The sequence below is a fragment of the Babylonia areolata genome, chromosome 30 (genome assembly GCF_041734735.1).
Source record: "Babylonia areolata isolate BAREFJ2019XMU chromosome 30, ASM4173473v1, whole genome shotgun sequence".
NCBI classification, from domain to species: domain Eukaryota; kingdom Metazoa; phylum Mollusca; class Gastropoda; order Neogastropoda; family Buccinidae; genus Babylonia; species Babylonia areolata.
The window spans coordinates 8,616,132-8,636,886 of NC_134905.1; the positions used below are offsets into that span (position 1 = coordinate 8,616,132).

The 20,755-nt window shown below is 40.2% G+C and overlaps 1 protein-coding gene across 1 annotated transcript; it reads right to left on the minus strand.

Moving 5' to 3' along the window:
- Positions 1-10,441: 10,441 nt before the first annotated feature.
- Positions 10,442-20,392, minus strand: LOC143275553 (uncharacterized). Its single transcript, XM_076579744.1, has 9 exons — positions 20,283-20,392; positions 16,039-16,220; positions 15,422-15,620; positions 14,928-15,196; positions 14,269-14,441; positions 12,672-12,755; positions 11,479-11,701; positions 11,070-11,132; positions 10,442-10,580 (listed from the first exon to the last, which is right to left on the minus strand). Exons 1-9 carry the CDS (start codon positions 20,320-20,322, stop codon positions 10,506-10,508), a joined length of 1,308 nt encoding a protein of 435 aa, XP_076435859.1. The 5' UTR covers positions 20,323-20,392; the 3' UTR covers positions 10,442-10,505.
- Between the last annotated feature and the right edge of the window lie 363 nt (positions 20,393-20,755).

A 20,755-nucleotide genomic window follows, 5' to 3' on the forward strand; every position in this document is an offset into this window, starting at 1 on the left:
CTGTTCATAACATGACAATGTTGGCTGACCTGAGTAATATGATGCTCATGCTATATATTTGATATAATTCTCTTAACATATTTTACAAACCTTTTCCCTGCAAAAGAAGCAAAGGGAGAAGCAGTGATGTTCTATAATTATGTGTGTGTTGGTGTCTGTGTCTCAATTCTAGGGGCAGGTTCTTTCATGTTTTGCAGTGTAAAACACTGCATTTGGGGTAGCTTTGTAGCACAAATTGTATGATGGGGTAGATTTGTGGCGTAATACAGTATTTTGAGGGTAGTTTTGTGGTGTAAAATACAAAGGGGTAGCATTGTTGCCTAAGAGTGTTTTTCTTTTCTGCGTCTGTCCAGAGAGCGAAAGTTTGCTGCCATTGTTTATGTACACGTTTTGAAATGTGTGTGTTTGGTGTGTATAATCTGCACAAAACAAATGAGTGATTATTGTTTGGTTTCAGTGTGGCACCAAATAGATATGGACATCTGTAGATATACATAAATAGAAATATTGTTGTGTGCGTCTGATTATCAATCAAGGCCCTGTTGTCTTGGTTTCAAAAAAAGGAAGGGGAATTTGATGTAAAATTCCATCCTGTGTGTGTGTGTATGCATGCATTATGTGTGTTCCCGGTACATTTCTTTTAAACTGTGAGTGCCACCTTGACTCTTGTCCATGCCTAGCATGTTGATGTTGATTGAGGGGGAGAGAGACAATCATTTCTTTGATTACATACATTTATTGATGAGCTGCATGCATTTTGTGCTACTTTGTCATGTGTATGTAAGAAATTTTCTTCCTAAAATTATGTTTGTGTATATTTTTATTTTTCTCAATCCTGAGTTCTGTATTTGATCAAATAAGGCAACAATATTGGAAATCTCCAAACGATTGAATTTATTTCTACTTGTCAATTATGTTCATCTATTTTTTCCCATGTACTTGTTTTGACCATCTTGAAATGGACTCCAGTCTGTGGTTGGTTAGAGCCTAAAGTACCCTGATAAATAAAAGAATAAAAGCTGTGAGTTTTAGAGAATACAGAAGATAATAATGGAGGTGATAATAAAGATAATAATAGATGTACATGAAGTTACTGATCATGAGATGACAGAAGATGTGACTGCAAGTTTGAAGAGATCACAGATGATGGTAGATGATTATACCATGACAAGAACACAAGATCATCCAGTTCCCCCCATTCCCCTCCTTCCCTTCCCCAACCTCTGTTCAGGCTGCTTTTATGTATCAACTAAAGATAAAAAAAATAAAGAAAAATGTCATCCATTGAAGTGTCTTCACTCTCTTTAAACTGCTAGTCTGTAAATAAATAGAAAAACAGTTTATCATGTGTAGAATTCCTCTGTATGTGTGTGTTTCTTATTAGATCATTCCAGTAACATACTTATTTTTGTGTATAGTTTTATAGGTAGTTTCGTTGTTGTTGTTTGCCAATAAAGATGCTATACCAGACAAGTCTTTCATGTGTGTGTGTGTGTGAAAGAGAGAGAGAGAGAGAGAGAGACAGTGTGCTGTGTAACTGCGTTTGTGTGCATGAAAGTGTGCATTAGTATCAAGTTTGCTTCTTTTTTTCATTAATACAAACAATACCACAGGTAACAGGTGTGCCTATGTTTATAAAGTCTATAGAACACACACACACACACACACACACACAACTGACAAGGTAGTCCAACTGATCTGAAGACGATAAAATCAGTGAACTGCCTTTTTATCAATTATGTCATCAGTAAATGAATAAAAAAGAAAACAAAAACCACACATTCAAAGGTTTTCAGTGCCATACTCTGTTCAACTATGCATTCAGCAAACACTCAAACAAAACTGACTGATACAAACATAAATAATAAATTCTTAAATGCAATAATTACAAAAACAAACAGTAATTTAAGCAGTTTCTTTGCCATGATACTCTGTAACATTCAAAATATGATCATAGATTTCAGGTAGCCCTTTTATTCAAATTATTGTCAAGAAAGAACTTTAGAACACCACATTATTGTTTTTATTGTTGTTGCTTTTAGTCCAACTGGCTGCACAGGACCGTATCAGGACTATCAAACTACACAAATGTCCAACCGCGTCAAACACAAAAATGTCACATACATAAAAAAAATTACAGTTCATGACACATCATCTTTACGGTAACCATAAGTGCACCACATAAAATGAATATTACTGTAAATTGAATATTACTGTAAGAAAGCAAAAGGTTAAAAAAAAAAACAAGAAAAAAGGAGATCAAGCCATGTAAATGACCTTTTCTCAACTGCGACATTTAAATTACAAAAATCGGTTAGCAACAGTGATTATGATTGTGATGATAATAAATGATATTAATTATACATTCACAGATCACTTAAAACCAAGTGTTTTGAATGCATACATAACAAAGGACAGAATGGTCACTGAAATTTAATTTCATCATGCACATACAAACACACACACACATGCACACACACACACATATACACACAGAGTTGTTGCAGACTGCAAACCATGCACTCTCAGACACACTGACACACAAACCAAAAATATAAACAAGACGTACAGAGTTGTTGCTGATTTCACTATGGTAATGCCAAAATAAGATAAAACTCAGTCAAAACAAAAGATCCAGCGGTTTAAAACCTGTATTTTTAATTTTCAATTTTGTTTTCAATGACAAGCTGCACAGAGAGCTTACCACTGAGCCTTGGTAATACACTTTATTCATTATTTCCAAAAGGTAGTTGTACGCACTTCTTAATACTGAACAAAAAAACACAAGATACAATGGCTTATAATCTGTAGCTGCATTTGTTACTATGTTAGTGTCGTATCTACAGCTAAACACAGAACAAAACCTAACAATACAATGGTGAACAAAACTCCGTGATTGATTGATATCTGGTCGCACTTTTGGTTTATGCTGAACAAAACAAAAGATACATGTATGATAAACTGAGCTAACAGAAAGAACAAAAAGTTTAAAGGAAAACAAATAAATAAATAAGTAAAATCAAGCCTCATTCAATCCAAAGTTCCAATCTTTCAAACATTTGTCACTTTCAGTCAATTCCTGATGATATTCCAATTAATAATATAAAAAAAAGAAGAAAAAAAAGGAAAAGATGATTTTTGAGCACTGTGCTTGTTTCTGCTCCATATATGAATACATGTGTACTGTTTGTACACACTGCTGCAGCTTCATTACTACAACCTGAATAAACAGTTACATACTCAATGCCTGGACAAAAGGATCCAACTCTTGTAAAATAAAATCATCATCATCATGAACAAAAAATTAAATGAAAATAAAAAACGCCCAATAACATCATCACCATAAATAAATCAATTTCATCATCATCACCACAACAACAAAAGTAGCAGTAATAATGCAATAATAAATAAATGCAAGCACAAAACAACAACAATTTTAAAAAAAATGTCACAGAGTCTATTGCAATCAATCAACCGCTGTATCCTCACAGTCTAACAGATGTCCTCAAAATGTTCCAGAATCTATTGCAATCAGTCAACCGCTGTCAACTGTATTCCTCACAGTCTTAACGGATGCCCTCATGTGAAAGGCATTCAATGATTTATGATTAAAAAAGACGGAAACAGATTTTGAATCTCATTAACAGGCGTATTCCTTTTTCTCTTTTCAAGAACAGAATGTGCTTTAAGCAAAACAAGTGAAAACCAGTTTGTCCAAAAAAGAAGCAAACCTGAGAAATCTTCCTTCAATGAAATAAATGTATTAAACATGAAGGAAGTACTATTACTTTTGACAAATAGTAGTGATTTCTCATTGTTTAAAAAGTGGAATTGCATGTGCCAGAAAACACCTCTGGTTATGAGTAGAGGTTGTTACACTGGCTGCACACAACGCTGTTTGCTGGAAGTTTGCATCATTCATCACCACACATCCACGACAGAAAACTACATGTTCCCAAGCGGTCCTTTATGTGAACCTCAAGTTAGTGTTTGTTCTAGTGAAAAATCCATGAAGGACAAATGGGTCAAGTCAAGTGTAATGGTGATTACTCTGAAGAATTCCCAATCAGCAATGGAGTGAAGCAAGGCTGCGTATTAGCCCCCACACTCTTCGCAATCTTCTTCAGCATGATGCTGAGAGAAGCAAAGGAGGATCTAGAGGAGGGGATTTATATCAGATTCAGGACTGATGGCAGCGTATTCAACTTACGAGGGCCCACACGAAGACCTCAGAAGAAGCTATCCTGGACCTGCTCTTTGCAGACGACTGTGCCCTCCTGGCACACACAGAAGCAGCTCTGCTGGTCATCGTAGACCATTTTTCACAGACAGCCAAGGCATTCAGTCTGACTATAAGCCTGAAGAAAACTGAAGTCCTCCACTAAAAAGCACCAGGGACTGTGTACACTGCTCCCCACATAAGCATTGGTGGCCATCCCCTTAACACGGTAGAGCAATTCACCTACCTGGGCAGCGTCATATCGAACGACGCTACAGTGACCAAAGATGTGGACAACTGCCTCTCAAAGGCAAGCAGTGCATTAGGCCCCCTCCAGAAAAGAGTATGGAAAAACCACTCCTTGCGACTCTCCACAAAGATGCAAGTCTACCGAGCTGCTGTACTGTCAACACTGCTATATGGATCAGAGGCCTGGGTGCTGTACCGGAAACAAAGCGGCTGGAGCAGTTCCATCAGAGATGCCTTCGGTCTATCATGGGCATCAAGTGGAAGGACTACATAATGAACATAGAAGTCCTAGAAAGACCTCAACTGCAAAGCATCGAGTCAATGCTTATGCTAAAACAATTTCGCTGGGCAGGTGACATCACCCGGATGCCTGACACTCACATGCCGAAAGCAGTATTCTATGGGGAGTTGGACCAAGGCAAATGCAATACAGGCGCACCACAGAAAAGATTCAAGGACCAACTGAAGAAGCAACTATACCAAGCGGGCATCAACCCCAAGACATGGGAGCAGTCAGTATCAGATAGAGGAAGCTGGAGATCTTCAACGCTCAGGGGAACCCAACACTTTGAGGAAATCAGACGAATGAACATCCAGGAGAAAAGAAGGAGAAGGAAAGACCCAGGTCCGCAGCCCAGCAATGCAGGCCAGATCTACACCTGCCCACAATGCCACACACTCTGCAGATCACGGATTAGACTAATTAGTCATCAAAAGGCATGCCGCCCATCCCTGGCAGGAACTTCCCACTGATCTTCGCAAGCGAAGAACCAGCCACTGACATCGACTTTCTTTTTTTTTTGTCTTTCATGAAACAAACATTATAGGTTAGAAAGTTAACTCTTTCATCGCCAAGTTTCTGTATGAAAAATGCTCCCCAGCACCAAGTATTTGAAAAATGATGCTCTCAGTCACAGACTTCCGTTCAAGTGAAAACACTTGTTCACTTCAAACTCAGTCAGGGGGCAAAGGTTAGTCGTTCTACAGTGGGGAAACTGGCTGCTGCTGTAAAGCTTTGCTACAATGTGAAAAATTATCCCGGTTAAAATGACCCTTGATGTCAACTGAAGTTGCCCATGGCGTTGCACTGTCTAGTCAAGGAAAGTCACCTATGGTAGTGAAAGAGTTAAGGATCCCACAGCCTTTACAGCCATCAGAGCCATGAATATACATCCACTATGTCCCGGGCAAGGCACTGCAAGGCGGGGCCTAAGTGGAGTGTTGGCCTGGTGGTAATGTGTCCGCCTAAGATGCTCGAGAATCTGAGCGCATTGGTTCTAATCCCACAGTCGCCAGTGTTTTCTCCCTCTCCTGTAGACCTTGAGCGGTGGTCTGGATGCTAGTCATTCATATGAGACAATAAGCCTTAGTCGCATGTGCAGCATGCACTTAGTGTACCTATAAGAACCCATAGCAATAAAAGGGTTGTCCCTGGCAAAATTCTGTAGAAAAATCCACTTCAATAGGAAAACAAATAAAATTGCAGGCATAAAAAAAACACACAAAAAAAATGGTTGGTGCTCTTAGTGTAGCCATGTGCTCTCCCTGGGGAAAGCAGCCTGAATTTCACACAGAGACATCTGTTGTGAAGAAAGAGTAATAAAATACACTTTAATACAATCCTCTACTTCCACCATTTTAACTATCTCAAAACGAAGTCAGGTACCCATTCACACTTGGGTGGAGTGAGGAAAATCAGAGTAAAGTTCCTTTCCTACGCAAAAAACACCTTGCTGAAACACGGCCTTGAACCCTAATCATTGGTGAACACTGGCTTGGATCAGAAGTCCATCACGTAACCAATTCTGCAATACACCTACGTAACAGGAAAACATAATGATAAAAAATATGGAATATGAAAGCAAATGTATGATCTAAATCATGAAATATTATCAAACGTAACCTTTTTCTCTTTTCATCACACACATACATACATGGTCTTATATTTTGCTGGTTTAAATTACTCCCTCCTCTGGTCTCTCACACAATACTTCCGCTGACATTTCAGTACAGTCTTTTGTTTTTTCTGAATTCTGCTTCCTTCTTAAAAGGCTGCAAGAATAAAACCCCAAGACGAAAGTAGAATGTCAGACGTAATTGCTACAGTCAATGCTGCCTTAGGACTGATAAGCGCTTTTTTAAAAACATTGTTGTGAAATAAGCATACACTCAAAAAGCAGTACACACACAGAGGCAGGCACACACACACCCGCATGCATGCTTGCACACACACACACACACACACACACACACAGTGAGCATACTACTTGCATACCTTCATTGCACACTGTTTAATTCTTTAACAGATCCAACATAATAAAAAAAGTCATACATATGAATTCTTTCTTCCACAGGTTTGCTCATTAAAAGAAAAGGAACCTTGTTTATACACACCACTTCAGATGCAATTCATTTTAAGTCAGTAAAAAAAAAAAAAAAAAAAAAAAAAAAAAAAAAAGAGCAACAACAACAACAAAAAAGTGGAAATTTCTAACATACATATTTTTCTTCCTTTTTCTTTGTTCTATATACACATAACTATTCACTAACCAATAGTAAGTCAACTCAAGCCAACAAAAACTGCTTCAATGTTCTTCTTTCTTTGTTTTATACACACAACTATCCACTGGCCTATGTCAGTCAACTCAAGCCAACAAAAATGCTACAATGATCTACATCTAGTTCCAAAACTTCAACATATAACTCAGCTATTATCTGACATAGTAGTTGAAAAAAGCATAAACCCCAAACAAGGAGAAATTGTTACACACACACACACACACACAAAATCACAATTCGGGGTCCAATCACTACCATAAAAAAAAGAACATGCTTGAATGTCACATAAAAAAAACACAACTGTAACAACAGCTTCAACCTATCAGTGAATATACAAAAATGCAAAAACACAGGTATATGTTTTCATCCACAATATCACAAAAGCACACACACACACACACACACACACACACACACACACACACACATCAGTTTTAAAGTGTTGACCATTTCTGTTGTTGCTTTACTGGCCCCTTAACTGCTGATGATGAGCACAATACTTGTCAGTGAAGGGCTGTCACCTCACTGTGATATGACAGAGCTTACAGGTCAGGATGTCAGTGGAGGGCTGTCACCTCACTGTGATATGACAGAGCTTACAGGTCAGGATGTCAGTGGAGGGCTGTCACCTCACTGTGATATGACAGAGCTTACAGGTCAGGAAGTCAGTGGAGGGCTGTCACCTCACTGTGATATGACAGAGCTTACAGGTCAGGATATCAGTGACGGGCTGTCACCTCACTGTGACAAGACAGAGCTTACAGGTCAGGAAGTCAGTGGAGGGCTGTCACCTCACTGTGATACGACAGAGCTTACAGGTCAGGATGTCAGTGAAGGGCTGTCACCTCACTGTGATATGACAGAGCTTACAGGTCAGGATATCAGTGAAGGGCTGTCACCTCACTGTGATATGACAGAGCTTACAGGTCAGGATATCAGTGAAGGGCTGTCACCTCACTGTGATATGACAGAGCTTACAGGTCAGGATGTCAATGGAGGGCTGTCACCTCACTGTGATATGACAGAGCTTACAGGTCAGGATGTTAGTGGAGGGCTGTCACCTCACTGTGATATGACAGAGCTTACAGGTCAGGATGTCAGTGACGGGCTGTCACCTCACTGTGATATGACATAGCTTACAGGTCAGGATGTCAGTGGAGGGCTGTCACCTCACTGTGATATGACAGAGCTTAAAGGTCCGGATGTCAGTGAAGGGCTGTCACCTCACTGTGACAAGACAGAGCTTACAGGACAGGATGTCAGTGAAGGGCTGTCACCTCACTGTGACAAGACAGAGCTTACAGGTCAGGATGTCAGTGGAGGGCTGTCACCTCACTGTGATATGACAGAGCTTACAGGTCAGGATGTCAGTGAAGGGCTGTCACCTCACTGTGACAAGACAGAGCTTACAGGTCAGGATGTCAGTGGAGGGCTGTCACCTCACTGTGATATGACATAGCTTACAGGTCAGGATGTCAGTGGAGGGCTGTCACCTCACTGTGATATGACAGAGCTTACAGGTCAGGATGTCAGTGAAGGGCTGTCACCTCACTGTGACAAGACAGAGCTTACAGGACAGGATGTCAGTGGAGGGCTGTCACCTCACTGTCATATGACAGAGCTTACAGGTCAGGATATCAGTGAAGGGCTGTCACCTCACTGTGATAAGACAGAGCTTACAGGTCAGGATGTCAGTGAAGGGCTGTCATCTCACTGTGACAAACCAGAGCTTACAGGTCAGGATGTCAGTGAAGGGCTGTCATCTCACTGTGACAAACCAGAGCTTACAGGTCAGGATGTCAGTGAAGGGCTGTCATCTCACTGTGACAAACCAGAGCTTTTATGTTAGGATGTCAGTAACCGTTCTCTATCTGAATTTCTTCCTCTTGGGGCTGCACTGCTTTAGTTCAACAAACATCAGTGACACCACTGACAAAAACACACAGATGCCAACCCCTGTCAACCGTTTGTAGGAACAATCAGGAAATTTCACAGGTACATTTTGAATTTGGCACGAACACTCTGACTCCAAACCACATCAGCAAAGTAACTTTCATCTACAACTAGTACAAGGCATACAAACACTTGGACCTACCTGCAACAAAGTGTAACTCAAACTGCTACGATTAAGCTGATTTGTCCACTCAATGCTGTTTCAATCTAAACGATCACGCAATTAACTGAGCATCATCACGTTAGTATGACTGCCCTGGCCTGGTGATGATAGGTCTATAGCATCTGGGTCACAACAGGAAAGCATGTGACCATGATACGTAGTCGAAAAAGAAGTGTGGGTCACAACAGGAAAGCATGTGACCATGCTACGTAGTCGAAAAAGAAGTCTGGGTCACAACAGGAAAGCATGTGACCATGCTACGTAGTCGAAAAAGAAGTCAGAACAATTCAGACATTGACATAACATCAAAACAAACTACGATCGAGCGTTAAAAAAATATGGCGAAATCGAAACTGCTGGCATCTTTGAGAACACAAACTGCAGTGACGGCACTTGAAAGTCAGGCCACACTGATCTCACTTCACCCACCTTCAGCAGTCAAGGGGTTAATTCAGAGTCCACTTCAAGAGACAGTACTTGTAACACACTCTGAGAAGTTAGCAAACTTACTTTTCTTTCACTGAATGCTGCATCATTTCTATCTACATGAATATTCAAATCTATTAAAAAAAAATGTGAATCTGATGGGCAGATACACAGACTCATGCAGATGAACACCCACACACCCACCACACGCTCAGCAAAAACTACAACCATCAACACCACACACATACATACACTCCACCCCAGTTTGTTTTGTTTGACACCACACTTCAGTCAATGCCCACAAGAACATGAGAGATCACTACCCTACCTTCCTACTCCAGCCCTCCACCCTTCTCACACTCCCCCACAAACCATTATCATAACTGTGAGGAAGGTGGCAGAATGGTTCAGACGCTCAGCTGCCAATGTAGAGTCTGTGAGGGTGTGGGTTTGAATCCCACTCTCGCCCTTTCTCCTGGAAAATGGAATTGAGTGTTGAGTCATTTGGATGAGACGATAAACCAAGGTCCCATGTGCAGCACACACTTGGTGCAATGAAAAAGAACCCATGGTAAAGAGAGTGTTGTCCTCTGGTAAAATTCTGTAGAAATCCAATCTTATAGGTACACACATACGCACTCAAGACTTGACAAAGTGCGTTGGACTATGCTGTCAGTCAGGCATCTGCCTGGCAGATGTGGTGTAGCATATGGATTTGTCTGAACGCAGTGATGCCTCCTTGAGAAACTGAAACTGAACTATAATACACTGATCCTGTTTCACACACCACCCACCCCTCCCCTTTTCACACCCTTCACCCCCACATCTCCCTCCCCCCCCCCCAACACACCATGATCATCATGATAACACAGGGACTAAGGCACATGCTGACACAGGCTTGATGTGTGCCAGAACCGCACACCAATCAGCATCGTTTCACATGAACACTTTGCGTCCTGTCAGAACATCGACAGAGGTGCTGGAAAACCTGTCGTTGAGGGAGTACGACGTCTGAAACCAGAAAAGAGGGGGAGAAAAATAAATAAAGAAATCAAATGACCAATACTGCAGGTGTCTGTATCTCTCAGCCTGGCTGACACTGGATATATCATGGGAGTACAGCGTTGTCAAGTAGTCCTAAACCTAAATGGATCCCTATCATCATACCCCCAACATCATCAGCAAGATACAGGAAAGGAAATGTCCCAATTCTGGGACACCACATACATTTTTTTTTAACAATAATCAAAAGACCAATGCAATAGTTATACTGTTATTTGTTTCCTGACCAAAATTCAATGTTCCCAACTCACCTCGTTTTTATCTGTCTTCTTATGACAATAAACATTGATTACAAGTGTTTTGTATTAGCATAAGATTCAGCAATCTATAACAACAATTTTTATAATTATTCACATGTCTGATGCAACCTGCATACACACATACACACACAAGCATACATACATACACACTCATTATCACCACAACCCAACAACTCACGTTTCCTGTGGAGAAAGCCTTCTTCTCAAACACGTACTTTGTGGACACGGTGGGCTTCATATTCTGCAATGCAACACAGGTAAAAGGACCATTACCCTAAGCATAACGATGCACTGTTCGACCGTTAGGAAAACTGTGACTTAGATTTTGGCACACTGACAAGCCATTCCCTTCTCAAAGCCTCTTCATTATAGGGTCTACAAATGTCGCTTTTGAACGAGTACTCCAGTTTTCAATTCTGACGGGTCATCGGCAAACAAAATATAATGGCCCATCGGCTTTTTTTTTCTCTGTTTCCCTTCAGAAATTGGATGCTCTGTTTTTTATGTAAATCAACCCAAGAGTATGTAAAAAAAAAAAAAAAAAAAAAAAAAAAAAAAAATCATAACAAAGTATCTCCACTGCTCACCATTAACTGCTGAGAAAACTCAGGACTGGCTCCAGAATGGAAGTCTATAGCGTCTGCACTCGTGGTTGTGGTTGCGGTGGTGGGGATGAAAGTGTTGCTGTCATCGCTGACATTGCTGTTCATGTTGTTGTTTCTGTTCTGTCGTCGCCATGGTCGTCGCCGCAGTCTCTGTTGCTGTGGGGCTGTTGAGGTCACGACCTGAGGGGCAGAGTACTCTGTCGTGCTGAACAGAGAGACAAAGAAAAAAAAATTGACAATCAAGTTTTCAGGCACAACAGCTGAGTAAAGTGTTAAAAAAGTGGATGTTTACAGATGTTTTGATACCATGTTTTTAGTTTTCTATGTGCAATATTAAGGTTAAGCCTTTCACGACCATCATGGCAGTGAATGAAATTCACTGTGTCAAGGGCTTGGCGCAGGCGGGCAGGGCCCAGTCCTTTCTTCCGCAGTCCAACGACTTCCCCATGGCGCCTCCTTACTTGCAATATTAGAATTTATAATGATCATTCTGATTACAGACTGTTTCTTACTGTACCTGTAAGTTTATAACAGATCTCTTTTACCGTATGCTAGAATGCCATGATGTTTTGTCTTTCTTTCTTAAAATACATCTAGTTTATGACTTACGTGTGTATGTGTGATATATCAAAGCACTGTGTCTTATTTCTTGCTTGCGTGTACTCAGTTTCTTACTATTCAGCTTACTTTTTGGCCTTCTTATGTTTTGACCTTTTACTGTTTTAATCCAACCTTTGTCATGTACTTTTGTGTGTGTTGGAGGTGACTGAGCTGAAAGATTGTGTGGAGTAGAGATGATCCCATGGATGCACAGTTAATTTCCAGTCAAATGAATAAAAACTGAATGTGTTGTATTGTACTGTACTTCACTGGACTTTAAATCTAAGGGTCCTGGATTTGAGTCCCGATCACAGATGCCTGGCGAGTTAATGGTGGAGATTCTTCAAATGATATCCCAGACCCACTAGTGCCTGAACCTCCTTCATGTGTATAAGCATACAGAAGATCAAATTCATGTGTGCAAATGACTGGGCAGCAAGTGCTTTGATATGTCTCTGCACAAGATTCAGTGCTCTATAAATATTATTGCATGGGGGGTGCGCGCGCGCACACACACACACACACAAAGAAAAGAAGCACACAAAAAAAGGAATGAACCCAGACCCTCAGATTACCTGAGTGGCATGGAGTTGTCAATACTGATGGTCAGAGTGCTGCCATTGTTCACAGGTACACTGCTTTGGTTCCTTTGTCGCCACCTGAACAGCACAGCATGCACTACAGGTTCACTCTTTGTCAGTGAGTTTTGATAGTTTCAGGATTTTTTAGTGGTATTTTTGATTGTGTACTATTTATGATTGTGTGCTATGACTTGTGTGTGTGCGTGCACGTGTACTTGTGTGTATTGTGTGGGGGTTGGGTGGGGGGATGAATAGTTTTCAATGATGTTTGGTATCTTGTGTTCAATTTTTCCTTTTTGATATTTACAAATTTGTTCTATTTGTAAATGCCTTAGGCTTATTTTCAAGATTAGGTGTAAATGCTCATAATAATACTAATAATAACTCACTCAGGATGGCAAGTTTTCTCCCTTGCTTTTCCCCATTTGTATGGGTTTGGAAAAAAATTACCAAAAATACAAAATACAGAGTAAGAAAATGAAACTTTCAGAACTGGTTCATTAAGTGTTGGGCTATTACATATTAAAAAAATCAATTTCTTATCTCATTTTTATAGTTTTGCCATTATGTAGAAAGTAATGCCAATTTTTCACCCCGTATCACCATACCTATGCTCGCTTTCTGCACTTAATTCACTTTCTTCTTCGTCATCATCCACCTCTTTGATGTCCAACCCTTCAGTTTGTAGCATTTCAAGTACTTCGGCAACACTAAAATGTTGCCATCGCTGCCTTGTTCGCTCTGCAACATTTTGAGAAGAATCCGCTTCAGACGCCACTTTGCTAACAGGCTGGCACACAAGCAGGCGACCTGTCAGTGTGTGCGAGACAGGCCACACATTACAGGCTGGCCAATCATACAATTCGGTTGTGGAGTGACCCAGGATAGCACACTCTGCTTGGCTGATCACAAAATTACGTGTACAGTGCGTGGTGGATTTTTATTTTTGGAAAATGCTATTCCATTCCTTTGTCCAAATCCAAATACTCACGCATTCCGTCGTCCGAAGAGAGTGACGGCCATGGGGGCGGTGAATTCATATCCACTGTCTACTAGACCTTGGCATAGGAAGGATACAACAAGGCTGAATCCTTTCCTTCTGCTGTTTTAAACTCCCTCCAACCGAAGTCAAATACTCGCTCACACCTGGCTAGATACATACAAACATGCATACATCTTATTCCTTTATTCAAATACTTTTTGTTTTCATACGGCCCCATCATCTGTACCCTTTCAGGAGCATTACTGCTCATTTCAAGACCTTCCAAACACACACCCCAGTTTATCTGCCAGTCTCAGTTCCAGCAGTCCATAGGAAAACAATGTCTATTGATGTTAGGTCACCATGAGGCCACAAACCACAAAAGACCCTAAACTGCTGCCGAGTCACTTCAGTGGTATTCAGTTGAGACCCTTTGGATTCATCTTGCATAGGACACCACTGACAACAAACTAAGCTTTGGAAAATTAGAACAATAATCAAAGTCCAATGAAAATGAAAGACAGACAGAAACAAAGGAGGAAAAAAAAACATAGAGAGAAAGGAAATATAATCATAGAGCTCATAAACATATCCCCTTAACATAATCACCTTCTTCGGCCTCGTGGACTCTGCTGTGTGCTCACGGGGTTAAAGGTTGTGACCTGGGTTCCCTGAAGCTGTCGTGTGGAGGTCAAGGTCTTTTTGGGGTTGTTTGACACCAGGGATGTTGTACTGGAGTAAAACCCCTGGTTTTTCTTGATATTCGGTTGCTGGTTCTGAATCTGGTGGTTGGAAGCAAGCAAAATGAAACCTGGTCATCAAGCTGCAGATTTACAAATATGATATATTGGATGTATATATATCCATATATACCAAAATGGCCACAGATTCTATCCATATATCAAGATAGCCAAAGACTATCAAGATACCAATACGGCAACAGATTCTACCCAGATACCAAAATGGCCACACATTCTATTCAGACACCAAAAAATGGAACAGATTCTATCCAGATGCAAAAAAGGCCAGATATTCTATCCTGATACCAAAAAGGCCACAGATTCTACACAAATACCAAATTGACCACACATTCTATGCAGATACCAAAATGGCCACACATTCTATCTAGACACCAGAACAGCCTCAGGTTCCATCCAAATACTAAACTGGTGGTCTACGCCCTTTACGTTCTCACCTCTACACCCAACCTGAAATGCTTTCCCACCCGACCACCCCAGCCCCTCCCCCCAAAACCCACTGTAACCCACCTGCTGTTGCTGTTGTTGCTGCACAATGCCTCGCCGAGCGTTGACGAAGTTCTGCCGTGCTGTCTGCTGGTCCAGCTGTGCGATGGTTTTCTGCGCCATGCGCAGCGTCTCCAAGGCCTGCTGCCGCTTCTGCTTCAGCGAGATTCTGTTCAGCGCTGTCGCCCCCTGACCCCGCCCTTGACCTTGCCTCTGGGCTCCCCGCAGTCCTTGACCCCGACTGACCAGGCTTCCTTGACCTCGGAGTGATCCGCGAAGGCTGCTGCGAGCGCCTGCGAACAGCGAGTATGCACATTGTTCTTGTTGTTGATAATTATATATTCATTGTCAGTTCACAAAGGTTGGTGACTTTCATCTTTGGACTTTACATAAAAAACAAAATGCGTAAAATGTATGATATATATAGAAAAAGATAAAAAGCGAAAAATAAATGAAAGAAAATAAAATTTACTAAAACACACACACACAGAATCCATACATCATTACATGCAGCTTACCCCTCCCTCTAAGATTTCCACGAATGCCCCTGACACTGGCTCCTCGGGAAGTCAGGACCTGACCTCTGACCCCGCCAAGGGCTCCTCGAAGACCTGTCCTGCTTCCCACAATGCCCCTCAGTCCTCCTCCCCGCTGTCCTCGGCGCCTTGACCCTTGACCTCGACCTCTCAAGGCCGCTGCTGCACTCACTGTGCCTGTCTGGAGGTACATCACACACCTTCAGCTTATTTTGACATTTATAACGGTAAACACTTAATCACTGGTTTATCGTTATGGTTGGGGCTTTTAAAATGGTTTCTTATTGAGTGGATGGACAAAAGATATTTGGTAACAAACTTTTAAATGCCACATCTCTGGAATTTTGTTATTCACTCGTCTTGAATTAGTTAAAAAGTTCTAAATGATTACACAGTTCTTGTACTTATACAATATGTTTGTTTGACAACAACAACAAACTAAAAAATATAATAAAATAAGTGGAAGAATTAGAAATTCATCATTATCATGCCTGAAAAACAGGCCCAAAATCAAACAAAAAAGGTAAACATTTTTTTTTCACAAACAAATCAAGTTAACACACTCAATGTATCACCTACAGGTGGTCAAATCAACACACCTTTTGCCTGTTGAGTGGACTGGTACCTGCTGCCCCTCCTCTCCCTCGTCCAGCCCCTCGACCTCTCTGACCCCCCCGAAGGCCTTGACCTCTGCCCCGGAGTCCACTGCGACCTCTGGCGCTGCCCCCTCTCGTTGCGCGTTTTTGCTGTTTCTCTTTTTTGTTCAGCTTGATGATGTCATCTGCGATACAACATCAAAATTTGTCAGCTTAACAATGATTCAAATGTAATGTATTTTACAGCTACAATACAATGAACAACTGAACAAGAATATTAATTCTTAATAAGTCATAACATTTTAAGTTACCATCAGTATTAAACAAAACATTTTAAGTTACCATCAGTGTCAAACTATTATCTCTATGGGCTAAATGCCTAGATATATTATACTGCTATAGCATTAATATTAATGTTGGGATAGTCATAGTATCTAATTTTGTATTTAGAATTTCTATAGTATTAGTAACTTACCTTATTCTCAGTGTTCAGTTGTCTGTCAAAACGAATCTGTTTACTTTTAACTTAACTTATATCTAAAGATTTTTAAAAGTAAAAAATATAGTTTTGTTACTAGTTAAAAAAAGAAGAATATTTCAATGTCACAAATGCCACTGCAATTTGCCTTTTTTGGGTCAACCTTTCAAGTCCAAGCTAAAGATGATTCCAGTAAAGTACATACACATGCTGAGATTTTTTTTTAAGGGAAATATCTGTTCTGTGGCAAAGTAAATGATCAAACTTGCCACTGATGTCTTACTTTTTGGACTTTCTGAATTCCTATGTCTCGAAACCGTTATTTTCAAACACCATAAAATCTCATGAATCAGTAGACAAGACAATTTTTCTAATTTCTATTATTCTAAAACAATTTCACACAGACAAAAAGCCATATAATGATATGTGTATATATTGGTATGATTAACAAATTATAATCACAGTTCTCATCTATGTAAAATAGAAATGATATAAAATATCAAGCACTTAAACTTCTCAAAGAGTTTGATAGCCAAGCATAGTCATAAGTTTACAAAATAACAGGTTAAAAATCATATCACACGGAGAAAAAATATTTCAATGATAGGCAGTACTGAGTACTTCTTGCTCAGTTGCTGTTACACAAATGGTTGAAACGAATGCCTGTTAATTTATTTTTTATTTTAACTCAGAAATGCTCTTCTCTCTCCATCAATATTTAAATTCTCCAGTAATTAATTAATTCAAATCATTGTTACAACTGACATGTATGCATGTATTTTGACATTATCAATATTATACAGTATGTATTATGTATAGCTTTTTTATACTCAATGTATAATAATGATCAGAAATGGCAGTGTGCATGTGTACACAAATTAATACTATAAATAATACCACAAAAGCACAATATGAGTAGGTACTTTGATATAATTCTGATCAAAGAATAAATAAATCTATCAATTAATTTCTTCAGTGCCCTGTGACAAATATTTATATAGATATACATCTGAAAAACTGCTTTGCTATTTGCTCCATGATGTACATAGTAACATATATTATATACGAGGGTCATTCAATAAATAAGGTGAATTTTTCGGTATAAGGACTTCTAATACAGATAGAAGCTTACTTTTTTTTCTTTTTTTTTTCAACGTAGTTTCCCAGCACTGTCACACACTTTTCCCATCTGTGCACAAGCTTCCGTATTCCCTCAGTGTAAAAATCTTTGGACTGATGTCTCAGCCAGTCGCTCACAACACTTTGACTTCATCGTCACTTTCAAACTTCGTGCCTCTCGTGAACGCTTTCAAGGGACCAAACAGGTGAAAGTCTGAAGGGGCAAGGTCTGGGCTGTAAGGGGGATGAGGAAGCAGTTCCCAGCCCAGCTCGTTGATGGTCTGCACCGTTTGGGCTGTAAGCATCTTTGGCACCCACCGGCAGCTGACCTTCGAGTAGCCAAGGTCATCATGGACAATTTTGTGTGCTGTCCCAACAGATAAGCTCAAAGTCCTTGCAATGTCATCCACTGTCACCCTTCTGTCAGACTGAATGAGGTCATTGACTGATTCGATCACCTCAGGGGACCTCTTCTGTAGGCCTTCCAGGCCTGTCTTCATCCTCAACACTGCTCCGTCCTTCTTTAAACAGTTTAGCCCACTTGTAGACATTTTTTTTCGGCTGAAACATGTGGCACCATACACAGTTGACATTCTCCTATGAATTTCAACTGGTTTGCACCCTTCAGCAACCAAAAACTTGATAACTGACCGCTGTTCAATCCTGGAGCATGGTCGGCCATCTTTGTTAATCGCCAAAACTCTCAAATTTTTTTTTAATCTGCAAAACAAATTAAATCCATGTGAAAAAGAAGTAAAACAAAAAACAAAAAATTAAAAAAGTAAGCTTCTATCTGTATTAGAAGTCCTTATACCGAAAAATTCACCTTATTTATTGAATGACCCTTGTATATATAAACCTCCGCATCATTTCAGGATTTTCACATGCAATTTAAATTTAAAGTTGATGTTTCCCAACAGCCACCAGTCAGAAACCTGGATATATTTGTCTCCTGTTATTATCTGCGAGGAGCAAAAGCCAATCATGTTCTGTATGGTATTGGTTATTACTGGATATCATTTTCATAACCCCTCTCTGAAAATTTCAAGTGGGTGGACGATGAAGCACAATCTGGCTCTAGTAGCTTGAAAAAACAGCAGCTCGTTGCAAATATCCTTTGAGATTCTGTCAGAAGCTTCACAAGTAACTGAAGATATACAGTTAGTGTTTGTGATGAAAAAATCTTGTCAGATGGTTTGCTTGACACCAAGTAAAGTGAGACTGAGAGTGATGATTTACAGAGACAATGGAGGGTGGGAGTTGGTGCAGAGCTAGATGTTCCAATAAAAGGAGAGAGCGTGTGGACAGGAAGTTAAGAATGGCTCTGTGGCTGACCCAGAGTTGACCACAAAGACAGCCCCTCCCCTTATTCAGGAGGGGGAGACTGATGAAGAGAGTGGAGCAATATTATTTGTTCAATGTTGCATGAAAAACTGAAGAAGTTTGGGGTTTTGTATTTGTTGTTTTTAAATCATGCTGATATTGATCAAAGACAGGGATCAGTTATGCCTGCAGGCAAATTTCTAAACAGTATTCACTCCCCTCCCCTGCACTGTGTGCCAAATGGATCACTGTTATTGTGTGTTAACCTCTTTGAAAGCAAGCATGAGGCAAGTGGGTGTGGCACAGGCAGGTGTGGCGAGTGAAGGATGTGTGTGTGTGTGTGTGTGTGTGTGCATGTGTGTGTGTGTGTGTGCCTGATTTCTCTAAAATAAAAATAAAACAAATTAAAAGAAACAGTTTGCTGACAACATTTCTGCAGCAGCTGCCAAGAAGTTGTGAATCATCTGTGAATGATGAGTTGAAAATGTGTATAGAACAGGTTTTTGGATTGACTTTGATGACTATGTGTACAAAAGGTATAGTGACACGTTAGTTTTTAGTTTTAATATATTGTCTATACATGTTCATTTCAGCTGCTTTTACAAACAATCTGTAACATATAATATTCAGAGAGTATGTGAACTTTGTTTTTTCTGACATGATTTATAGTTCATTCATATGTTGCTAACCAATGTGTTAAGTAAGCTTCAAACTATCAGTAATTGACAGTCTGTTCGATTTCCTTTAAAAAAAAAAAAAAAGTATCACTATGGGTTATGTATCATTTCTGGCATAAGTTTGCCAGCTAGACTTTTCTTCTTTTTTTTCCTCATAAATCTTTTTTACTCTTCTCAACCAAAACCGCCTGTAGAACTAGAAGCACAAACCAATAGAATGCACGGCACTTAAGTTGTTAACACTACTAACAGAAATTAAAATGATGGAAAATGAAAGAAAGCAATAAGAGCTCTACATTACACTTAACAATAGCTGACACCAACGAAAAAAGTACAAAATCTTAGTACTAGCCTAGTCCACACATCTCTTCTTTATTTTTTCTTTATCCAAACAGCCTTTCCATACTTTTTTTTTGCCAGGCGACCTATTCTGCCGCTGACACGTTGCAGTGTAGTCACCACGTGTGTGATATCTATTTCTATTCTATTCATAAGTCACAACACTGGTATGTTAATCCCCTTGTCGATAAAATTCCCGCATGCCGATTCCAATCTCCGTCGCCCCCCCATGACATGTAAGAACATCTTCGTCCTTAATACAATAAATGCAAATGGTAGACATATGTCTTGAAAAAGATATGCACTCTTACCAAGTGAAAGATCCACTTTATTGTATCCTTGATCACTCATCTTTTAGCTTGATAGTTGATTTGTGCAAACTTTGAGCACTCTCTGCTGCGTCTTCTATCAACCAGTTCACCGTTACTTCTTATCACCGGAAGCGACCGAAACGATCCAAATATTCCGGATATGGCCGGAATCCATCTGTGTGTGTGTGGTGTGTGTGTGTGTGTGTGTGTGTGTGTGTTTGCTTTTATGTCTCTTTACAGACTGACTCCTCTTTGTGTCATGTGGCACATAAGGCCGCCAGAGATCATGATCCCCACTGCTGCCTATCTTTCTCTCAGTCTTTGCTTCCCAAAGGTACAGCCGTTTTCCATCAGTTCTTTTTCAACCGTCCGGCATGTCTCCCTTTGTCTTCATCACAATCTGTTTCCATCTCAGCGATGGAATACTTTTAGAAGAGCATCTTGTGGCATTCAGATGGCATGTCCTATCCACC